The following is an 11,295-nucleotide window of genomic DNA, read 5'->3' as shown; positions in this document are numbered from 1 at the left end:
TGCCTGGATCAATGCATTATGTTTTATCCTCAAGAATTTGATTTTTTTTTTTTTGTTACCGGTAGTTAGTTTTTTTTGTTGCATTTTTTTCTTCATTCGGGTGTTTGCCAGGTGTCAGAAGGAAATCTATGCAGGTTTAGAACAGGTATGCATTTTGCTCATATGCTGTATGTTACCTTAAAGTTAAATAACATTTTTTTCAGTCTAAGTAGGTAAAAAATGATTTGATCAACAGAAGGAATTGGAAATCTAAATAATCAATGTTCTTACAGCACAGAGAGGAATTTATAATATTTTTAACACATGAATTAAGTTTAAAAAAAGATTCAGAAGATTATAAAGAAGACAGTGGACTGTTAAAAAACTCAGAAGTCCAACGGAATCCAGACTGCAGGGGGGAATAAATCAAGGAATAATTCTGTAAAAAAGCCTTCAACTCTGGCCTCCACAGAATGGACCTTGCATTACTTTTAACATCAGGTTGATTTACTGTGGACTTTGGAGAACCTATTGATGTGAAAGCCATTGGGCTCTCTGCCAGGGTAATAAAAGTTTGTTTACACAGCAGCCAATCAATTTTTCCTTTACACACACAGAACACTTCCATTCAAGTAAATATGAGATCCAGCTTCTTTGCTGACAGCTAGGAGATGGCGACCGGTTGCACATGAGCTTCTGTAAGAAATTTATGGATGACTTGCCTGAGCACATGTTTCATGAGTAGACAGATGACATATTTTCAGAACACTGTGACCCAAGTGTTAGAAGATTGAATGTAGGAAAAAGAAAGTAGAGAAATGTAATTATGATCAAAAGAAATCAGGTCTCTGTTTCCGATTTTCATGCATCAGAGTATAATTAAACTGTTCTGAGATGCAATATGTTAACAATGATTTTAGTATTATCTCAAATGTAAAAACACAACAAGATCAAGTTTGTTTTCAACAAAGCAAAAATGAAAAATAAAAACAAAATACACCCCACATATTTTATAACTTCCTTAAGCACCTTTAAAAACAAAGGAGGGGAAGCTTTTCTTCTATATCTAAATTGGGTCTGGAGTTTTGGCTGCTGTTTCTATTTTTACAAAATTGATTTCTGTAAGTGCAACTTTCAGTGAGTAATCCATGACAATCTCTGTCAATGGGGCAAAAATCTAACAGAGGACTATTTTTCAAAAACACCCTTGATTGTCCCATGCAGAACCATAACACTAGAGACAATTTTTCATAAAGTGAAGAACATTCTGAACAACAGTGAACATCCTTATCAGCAGACTGTTAAACAGGTGTCTTCAGTAAGAGGCAGACAGTTACTGCAACATTTAATTTTTATTTGGGGTTAATAAAGTATTTTTGAATTAGAATTTTAGAATTTTAATTGAGCCATTACATGCAAATCAGGCAGAATTGTACCTTGTTCTTTATGAGTTTGGAGGATCTGAGAAGGAAACACCTGCTCATCTATAAACAAGTTGTTTAATGAAACCATGACCGCAGTGGTTAGCGCGCACGGCCAATGTACGAAAGGCCTTAGTCCACGACATGGCCGACCTGGGTTCGAATCCCATCTGTGGTTCTATGCCGCATGTCTCTCCCCCCTCATAGCTTACTTTCAAAAACATGAGCCACTAGCGCTGAAAAAATAAAATAAATAATAAAAACCATGGAACTGGGAGATTCATTAATAATTATTAAGGGGGTAGAATCTCTTATCAAGCATGCAGGTGCAAACAGTGGCATCTGGGATAACCAAAGTACCATAATGGCAATGAAAAGATGGCCAATGAGAAGGGGAAGCGAGGTATGGGTTAAGGAATTGTATTATATGGCCAAGGTTACCAACAATAATCAAGAGACTTTGGTTGATTCAGAAAAGATATATGTTTTTACATCTTTTAAAAGAATTCAGAAGATTTTGATCCAACTCTTAAAAACTTTTTTTTTTCACTTTACTTTTGAAATATAAGTGTCTGATCCGGCACAGATGTGTGAAGTGTAGCTGAGCGTTGGTAGTGAGTCATCAAGCACAAAACTGAAGAAAAAAAAAGAATCCCAAAGAAATGGAAACAGAGACTGTAATTATGTGTGACTGGAGTTTCATTATTACAAGGTATTATTCTCAAACTTTTTCATAGCAAAATGTCAGACTAATGGATAAGAGGCAGTCCTAAGCATAATAATTAAGGCTAAATATGTTTGTCATTGTTTTAAATGTGCATTATGAACAATCAAATAAATGTAATTAAAATGTTTAATAAATAATTACAAAAGCTCATTAGGGGAATTTGTTAGACGGTTAAAACAGGACTTGTTAACCAAGACAGGAGCATGTGAGAGTCACGTCTTCGCCTGTCATATTTCATCTTTTTTTAGAATTCTAATCAACAAAAAAGCAACAAAGCAGATCATCAGACAGCCAGGCTTCCTGGAGTCGTTCATTTTCACACAAACCGCACACAGCTTTGTTTGTGAACAAACAGCTCGTCTCTACTGTGAACGCTTCATCAAACTTGTCTTTACATTTTTAATGAAGGCACAGTGGATTGTGTCGTTCCTGTTTTTTTCATTGGCAGAATGCTGACTGATAGACAGCAGGCTACGCTGCTGATCGATCGGCTGTGTTGTCGTTAAAGTCTGATGAGCTTCTCTGAAAAAGGTCACAAAGTTGGTCTGTCAGTCGGCTACAGAGAGTGAGACAGTGATGAGAAAAGTGATGGATGAGACTGACAATACACAGAATAGGAAAGATAGGGAGGCTCTGGCTTGCAAACATATTCATTACCATTTAAATTCATCCCATTTAGTCAATTTAGAACAACAAAGTTCATAGTATTTAATTGGCATTTTATCTGACAGACCAAAGAAAGGGCATGCATCACCATGAAGTTAAAACTTTGTAAAAACCACTGCAATTATAACCTCCCCTGCAAGCTGAATTATCTCTGTATTTGTGAGTTCACATACACACAAGAAACCATATTGTATCACTCCAGCTTAAATCATTTGAGCCTGACCCCAAAAAAACAGGCTGGTCAATAAAGGTGTCATGAAAGCAAGAGCTGCCAACCCCACAGCTAAACCAAAATATACATGGCAGTGCGGGAGGACATATGCATAGCTGCTGCTATCCCATCTGATTGGTTAGAATCAAGGATTTAATTATTGAAGAATAGTAAAAGCGGAAATGTTTAGACTGTTGTAAATCCAAACTTTGGAAGGCCAGCACAAGCTGTCACTGCAGGCAATCAGATCAAAAGGTTTTGCTGAATAGCAATCATTTTTGCGAACTGATTTGGCAGAAGCAATCCCACATTAATACTTGAGCATAGTATTAAAGTACACATTATCAATCTGGCTTTCCAGGTTACTACTAATTCAGATCCAGGATGATCCAAGACATAGGTAGACATAGGTATATATCAGTGTGTGCAGAGGATTGTTTCAAGTCTGGTCATTTTTAGATGATTTATTTCAAGCTATGGGATTACATTTTTGCAGTGTAATGTAATGTCTGTCCAGGTGAATAGAGTGCAATGGCAGCAGATACTTTCTGCACACTCTGATGACAAATGACTAAAGTTTCCAGAGTGTAGGAAGCAAAGATGAGAGAGAGGAAACCAGGAGTATATTACAACTCATATTTGGTTGAGTCCTATCAGGTTGTGATTTCTCCATGTTATCATCTGATGTTTCTATATTATAGTTTTCTGTTTATCCTATTTTATTGTATATGCTGATTCTATGGCGGTCCTCTGATTGTACTTGTTTTTTTACTTTTATGTGAAGCCCTTTGGTCAACATATGTAGCTATTAAAATACAACTGACATTGACAACATCTTCATTGCCATATATACCAACTGTATCCTAAATTCAAGATTTCTAATATCATGTAGCCATAGTGTGTAGAGTTACATTACAAAACAGATAAAAAAAAAAAAACAAGTGAAAATATAGTAAAATAAGTGATAACTGAGGTGTTTTCTATTTTTTCAAATGCAAATCATCTTATTGAGTTGAGAACATTTCTGATATACCTGATCAAATCAATGAAAATTACACTTATTTAAAGACAATTTTCACTTATGTTTTCAGACTTTACTTTATGAAGATCAGAGCATTCAACACTGCAATGAACTCTATACACCAATCTGTTCATCTTAGGTTTGGGGGTTTTGTTCTAAGGATGCCCCAGCCTCGATCTAAGGGTCTTGTTTAGTCTGAAATGTACTGGGAATTTGTGTTTGGAGAAAATTCTCTTGAGTTTTCAAAGACTCCAGCAACATATGGGATGGCGATGTTTTTGCGTTAAATCAAGCCTTTATGATCTGTTGTGCATGTTTTGGATTTCCTTGCTAATTTGACAAACGCCCAGTTAGGGTTTTCAAAAACCTACAACACAGCAATAGAGTTGATTCCTTCACGCTATCATCTCCATCCTCATCGCAAAGCAGGAAACCAAAACAGAAAACCTTGAATCCCCCCATCCCAGATTATATGTAATATTCAGAACAGAAGAACAACAAAAACGAGACACATAATCTGATGAATTCATGTTTGCAATGATAAGGAATAGTGCTGATTAATTATTTTATTTTTCTCAGTTTGAGATTAATTAATATTAGAAAGATAACAGAGAACTGCAGTTGTATCCTCATTAAAATTAATTGAAAAAGATAACACAAAAGCTCACCATTGTCAAAGTAAATAACAGTAGAGTTTCTTGAGACACTTGGGTCAAAGTTGGCCATCAGGGGAGCGATGTACTGTGTTGCTGTGAGCATCCGATGAACCACATCTCCAGTGTAAATAAAACCTGTACATACAAACAAAAAGATAAATAAATAAGATATCATTTGGAATGGATAAAATTTACACACAGGAGTTTTTGTTGTTTTGCTTATAGGTCATGCTTTTAGTCAAATTTGTGTCTTTGTCTGTCTGTCTGTCTGTCTGTCTGTCTGTCTGTCTGTCTGTCTGTGTACAGGTTAACTTGAAAAGTTATGACTCGATTTTAATGAACTTTTACTAAAAGTGCACCTCAAGAACGATCCATAAAATTTTGTTGATGATTCACATCAAAATCCGGATGCAGGAATTTTTTTAAAGATTCTTTAACATTATTTGCAGGAACAAGCAGTTGCCCCCTAAACCAGAGATAGGCAGCAGTGACTATTTACACCTTCAGCATCGGACTCAAAAAAAGTCCAGAAGTATTATGCTATGTTCAGACCGTATGCGATAGAAGCAGCAAAAAAATTATTTTTGATGCTTGTACACATTAAGGTCCAACTGTTCCTTAAATTAACAGAGATTTTTTTTAAGTGACGGAAAAATATAAAAAATATTAAAGAAATATTTAAACAAAACAAGAACACACATGGGTTTGACAATCTATGTAACGGAGATATTTTACAAGAAGACCACAAATGATTAACAAAAAAACTTATTTTCAACAAAATATATTTAATTCTAAATTAAAGCCAGAAGCTGTTATGTCCTTGACAACTTGAGTAGATGGTTTAGCAATTTGCCATAAAAGCAGGCTTCATTTTAGGTCAATTCATTCTAAATAGCATGTTTTTTCCAATTAAGACTAGAAGAAATGTGAACATGTCTTTAAATCTTGCTCAAACATTTAAAACATTTTATAAAAGTAGAAATATTTCCAATGACATGAAGTTTTGTGACATCATGGCTCAAGTTTTTTTTTTTTTTTTTTTTTACAACATATGTATTTCAGTCTATATTGGCAGTATTGATGATGCAGACTTTTTTTGTTTTCTATAAGAATACCACCAAATCCAGACCCATGAATTATATTAAATCTTATCTTTCACTCTGGAAATCACATAGAGAGCTCAGTGTGAGGGGAATCAATCTTTCCCCAAAGACATTTGATATAAAGTGCTGTCAGTAAAAAGAACTGCTGCAGAGATAAAAAAAAAAAAAAGACTTGATTTAGTAACACCACATGGAAAAAGATTGAGTGGGGTAAAGAGACAGCATCCTTTGGGAAGTTAGAATGTGTACACTGTTTTTTACCCCTTAAAAGCTACTGTTTCCTTAAATACAAGAGTATTCATTGATAAGGAATAAGCAGTACTGTAGGCTGTGTCCGTGTAAATATTTCAGAAGCCTTAAGGAAGACTGCAGGAAGATTTAAAGATAAACTGTAATCAAAATAAGTATTTTTTCAGGAGGTTTCAGAGTATTAAAACACCACAACAGTTCTCACCTGCAAAGTTGGAAGATTTTCAAGGTAATTTTACCAAATACTTATAAACTTGTATTTCAACCTGGGGAAACTCAGACATAGAAAAGTTTCTATTAGAAAATATTAAATTCATTTAAACAGGCAAGGCAATCATAATCTTCAAAATATTCTATCTAAGGAAAACCAGCTGATTGGGAGGACTCTTCGACTCTCTGCAATCCCTCGCACTGCATATGCATGTAGCGACAGTGGAGAGGAAAACTCACTTTTAACAGGAAGAAACCTTCAGCAGAACCAGGCTCAGTGTGAGCGACAGTCTGCCAAGGCCGACTGGGGTTGAAGAAGACAGAAAAGGCTGAAGACATAAATGAAATAAGGTTGATTGGCCCCACATTGTTATGGAATAAGCCAAAGGATGAGTAAGACTTAGAAAGAGGGAGGAGATGGGGTGGAGGTTGGTGAAAGTTCGCTTGTGTATGGGAGAGAGAAGCTGGGCCAGGAGCTAAATGAAGGGGATCATCTAGCAAGATGATTGGCTTCGGGGAAGGTGCTTAAGCTTAATTACTCTTTTTTTAAATTTGTCAAAAGTATCCATAATAACTTCCTATTTTCCCAAATAATCCTTACTAATCTATACCTGGAAAAGTTTAGCTATGCTTCCTGTTTGAAATTTGTTAAAAATATCCTTTTATGAATATGTAAATATCTCTTTTTAAGTAACTTTAGATACAGTCAGGTTTATTTAAGTGTAAGAAAATGAAATAAGTTTTTATGCATATAAGAATGAGAAAAAAAGTAAGAAGAGAAAAATGGGTTTCTGGTGTGCTCCATCTTAGATCGTCTCATGAACGGGATATATGCCCCCCCCCAAGCTTTACATGAAAGTTCTATCAAAAAACAGCTGCAAAAGCCCTACACTCCATTTAACAGAAGCTTTAACGATATAATGTTTTAACAGAAAATAGATATGATTGTTGGATCTACCTGATTTCTTAGCAGCAAACCTAAAAACAATCTAATTGAATAACTACAGGTTTACTAGCACCTCAATTTTATTTGTTACGTTGTTTGTTTACGCTGTTTTAAATTTTTCCATTTATAAAAAGGTTAGAAATACCCTTAAACAAAAAACACACACCTCTCTGGACACATAAAGCAGAGTGAAATCATTGTATTTGTGTTCCTGCTTCTGCTTTCCACCAGCCTGAAAACACAGCCCAGGTTAATAGACAGTCTAAAGAAAGTCAGACACCCTCTCAATACACTAAAGAGGTGAGGGCTGCAGGCCACTCAATAAAGAGTCTATTCATTCATTATAGCTGTCACTATATCGAGAAGGAGACTGGACAGAGGAGGAGAGAAACCAGAGGGGAGCAACAGATAGAGGAGAGAGAGGATGTGTGAGTAATAGAGAGAAGCCTAAAGCTGATCTTTGTTTCTCTGCATGTGTTTATGTGTCCTGCCTTCAAAAATGAGCTGAACTGTATACATCCACGAAAAAAAACATGAGTGCAAATTATCAGAACCATCAGACTAAAAGCTTTACTTTATTGGACAACATGTTTAGAGAAGTTCTTTGTACTCAGCAGTCGAGCTGTGTTTCATTTACAAGAAAAATTCTGTTTACTGAGGCTGTTTGAAAGCCAACGAAGGGCCCAGACACGATCAGCACGCACACCCACTTTGGATTTAGTCTGGCTGTAGAAGACAGAGCTGCCAGGTTTGATCTAATTAAATATCCATTTAATTTTCATTTATTTTCTTTATATTGACTGTGAGGAAACCACACTGAGCCAGTGTGGAACACTTCCATCAAAATGGTATAGGAAAGGAGGTTCAAAAGGTAAAAAATTTTTAAGATAAAATGATTAAATGAGTTGTAGAGAAACCGGACCGCACCAGATGGTTAGTAATTTTAGATGGTTAAGGACATTAAAGCTCTTTCTGATACAGAACTGCCTAAAACGGTTCACTTGCTAAATAAACTCAGTTACTGGATGAATATCCTTGAACATGTTGCAGTTTATGAGGAACCAAACAGTTTTCTTTAAAACGGGCGCCACTGCCGTTATACTGCTTCTTCTTTTGTAATGCCAATCTTTCTACAAGTCTTCTTGTTTTTTTATTTTATGCTCTAGTGGCCTTTATTTTGTTAATTTTTAAAGTATGTAGACAGGAAAGTGGGTTACAAGATAGGGGAGAGACATTTGGTGAAGGTCAGCAGTACTGGCACTCAAACCTGCGACAGCCGGTAAATGGGTCATCAAACTACCTCCACATCATAACAACACCCATTTTTGGTTTTGTCATCAATCATTCAGGTTCATTCAGCCCTCAGATTCAACAGATAATCCTTCATCTGGTTCCATTTATTTCTTCCCTGTATGTAAACAACGCTGGATCTTATTTATATAGGCACCATTTTCTGCATGCCTGAAACTTGCGTATTCCAACTTCCATGCAAAAGTTGTGATTTAGGACAAAACAAACTTGGCGTGAAAATATGCGGTCCTTCTCTCCACACTTTGAAGACAGGGAAAATTAGCAACGCAAATGATGACTAAGAGAAACTGAAACCAGACTAAAACCGCAGTGTGGTGTGTAATGTAAATTCTTTTTATTGTACCACAATGGGGAAATTCCCTCTCTGCATTTAACCCATCCCTTTGGGGTTCAATGGGCTGCCATTGTGTGGCGCCTGGGGAGCAGTGTGGGGTTAAGGGTTCTTGCTCAGGAACCCAGAGTGGAGGCCATGGGGATCCCACCGGGTTCTTGCAACCTTCTCAGAGCACAAGTGCACTGCTCTAAGCACTAGGACAACACTGCTAAACAAATATGACACAAATAATTTAAAAAGGCAGCTTAAATTTAGTACGCACCTTTTTTAAAATCGTTTCCTCACATTCAAATTCCTTTCCCCTAAGATCAACTTCGTGAGTCATACAACGTCTATGACTCTCTGGACAGGGTTCGTCGCGTCTTGTCAGCAACTGTCCTGCTGAAATCTACATCTGGACATTGAACTATAAGACCAGGTTTGTGACTCACACGTTCATAATCTTCCTCTGCCAGATTGACATGGTCATTAACCTTTGTTTTCTTCATGCAGAGGTTCCTGCTTTAGATGCCCTCGCTGTTCACTCCAGATCCGTCATTTTAAATAAATGCTTTTTGAGATATCCTACTGTCTGCTTGCCTGAATACCTGGTCCTCTCTTCTGAGCTTTGATATAATAAACAATTAGTTGACTTTTAGAAACAAAAGGTTCATAGACCTTATACAGTACGATATGCATATTGACAGCTATGCACAATGTTTCTCACAACTAAGGGATTCGTAAAAATGGAAACTAAAATGACTATTAACCTTTTATTAAGGTAAGAAAATAAAACATCTATCATCCACCTTCTCTTTCTAATCTTGGATTAGCCTACTGTATTTTCACAACTATAAGGCGCATAAAAACGTCTTTTTTTCCCCCTCAAACTGTGCGGCGCACCCTATAGTGCGGTGCGCCCTATAGTGCGGCGCACCCTATAGTGCGGTGCGCCCTATGTGTGATGTTACTGCGGACGTTGTTGAGACCACCATGAGGAGTTCTGCATAAAGTTCTGCTTTATGCAGAATTCCTCATCTCCTCATTGAGGAGATGATGAAAGAGTGGCTGAGGGAGGTGTATGTAAGGACACCACGAATCACCATCGCTGTTAATCTGTGACTCCATGCGTGCCCATCTCACAGCNTTTTGTCACCCCTTCACCTGGTGTGGAGTGGGAGTGGCCAAAAGCTAAAGCAAGCTGCTGTGCTTGGCAGTGAGGAAAATGGGTGTCGGTGTATTGGTGAACTGCAGCACCAATAAAACATATTCCACCAAGTCTTGTTGCATTGCCTCACCTCCTTCTAACGCAGTGCCGCCCTCGGAGAGTGACATGGGGATTATGAATTTGGACTGGTTACAAGCCCATCAGACCCCATAAAGCACTGCTCTTGGACCTATGTACTGAATTGGGTCCAGTGTTGGAGAGACCAACCCACCAGACCTGGCTGCGCCATCCCCGTCATAACAGGTGTTAAACAGAAGATGTCAATGCGCATAACTCAGATGCAGCAAAAAGGAAAAGATAGCAGGGGGCTTGGATCTAAAGAAACACACATATATAATAAAACAATCCATGGTACATATTCAATTCAACTGATATTATCAAATTATGGGTATAGATATTTGATGTTTAATACAGGCAAAAAATGGATAAGGCTTTATTCAGTTTATTACAAATTAAAACAACTCATGAAAGATTAGGAAACAAATGAGTTGATGTAGCATAAACACAACTATTATTAAATCCTAAAGATAGGTGTGCTGCTTCCCCAGATTATCATATTTTTTTTGTTTTTCAAATTAATCTCTTAGCTCAGGGGTGTCAAACTGGTTCCAGAAAGGGCCGTGTGGCAGCAGGTTTTCTTTCCAAACAAGCAATAGCACACCAGACTCCGGTCATCTCATCAAGTCATCATGTTAATTATTTCAAGCGGTTGGTGAGAGTCTTCTAGCGTAACTTCCGCTTCTGATTGCTTGATACTGACCCGTTCTGCCTTAGGGACCCCTGAGCCTGCCCATTCCAGTTCTGATCTGTTTACCTGACCTGTCTTTGGACTCCTGCTGAATTCTGTCCGTTTACTTAACCCAGAACTGCTTCCTGACACCGATCTGGATTTCCCTTGGGTACCTCTTCGGATCCCTGATCTCATTGCCCGGACTGCTATGAACCTCCTTGACACTGGCTTTGGCTTCGACCTCTGGATTATCCTTCCTTCCTTCGTCTCGGATCTGATCTCCTGCCTGTATTCCAGTCTCCGGGGCTTCAACGTCTATGACTCTCTGGAAAGCATTCGTCGCGTCTTGTCAGCAACTGTCCTGCTGAAATCTACATCTGGACATTGAACTATAAGACCAGGTTTGTGACTCACACGTTCATAATCTTCCTCTGCCAGATTGACATGGTCATTAACCTTACTGCGGACGTTGTTGAGACCACCATGAGAACGTTAAAGGGGGAAGTGTGGGCGTGGATTGTGTA

At 37.6% G+C, this 11,295-nt stretch overlaps 1 protein-coding gene across 1 annotated transcript in view; it reads right to left on the bottom strand.

Annotated features, from left to right (window-relative positions):
• plxdc2 (plexin domain containing 2) overlaps window positions 1–11,295 on the bottom strand; it is a 100,922-nt gene that overhangs the window by 26,870 nt on the left and 62,757 nt on the right. The window contains exon 5 of the mRNA XM_015377473.1: window positions 4,694–4,816. Coding sequence (XP_015232959.1) covers window positions 4,694–4,816 — 123 coding nt within the window. The remainder of the gene's footprint in view (window positions 1–4,693; window positions 4,817–11,295) is intronic.

Source organism: Cyprinodon variegatus, unplaced genomic scaffold (assembly GCF_000732505.1).
Source record: "Cyprinodon variegatus isolate N-32 unplaced genomic scaffold, C_variegatus-1.0 Scaffold154, whole genome shotgun sequence".
Lineage (NCBI taxonomy): Eukaryota > Metazoa > Chordata > Actinopteri > Cyprinodontiformes > Cyprinodontidae > Cyprinodon > Cyprinodon variegatus.
Note: the sequence above shows the minus strand (reverse complement) of the source record. Positions and strands in the feature narration are given on the sequence as shown.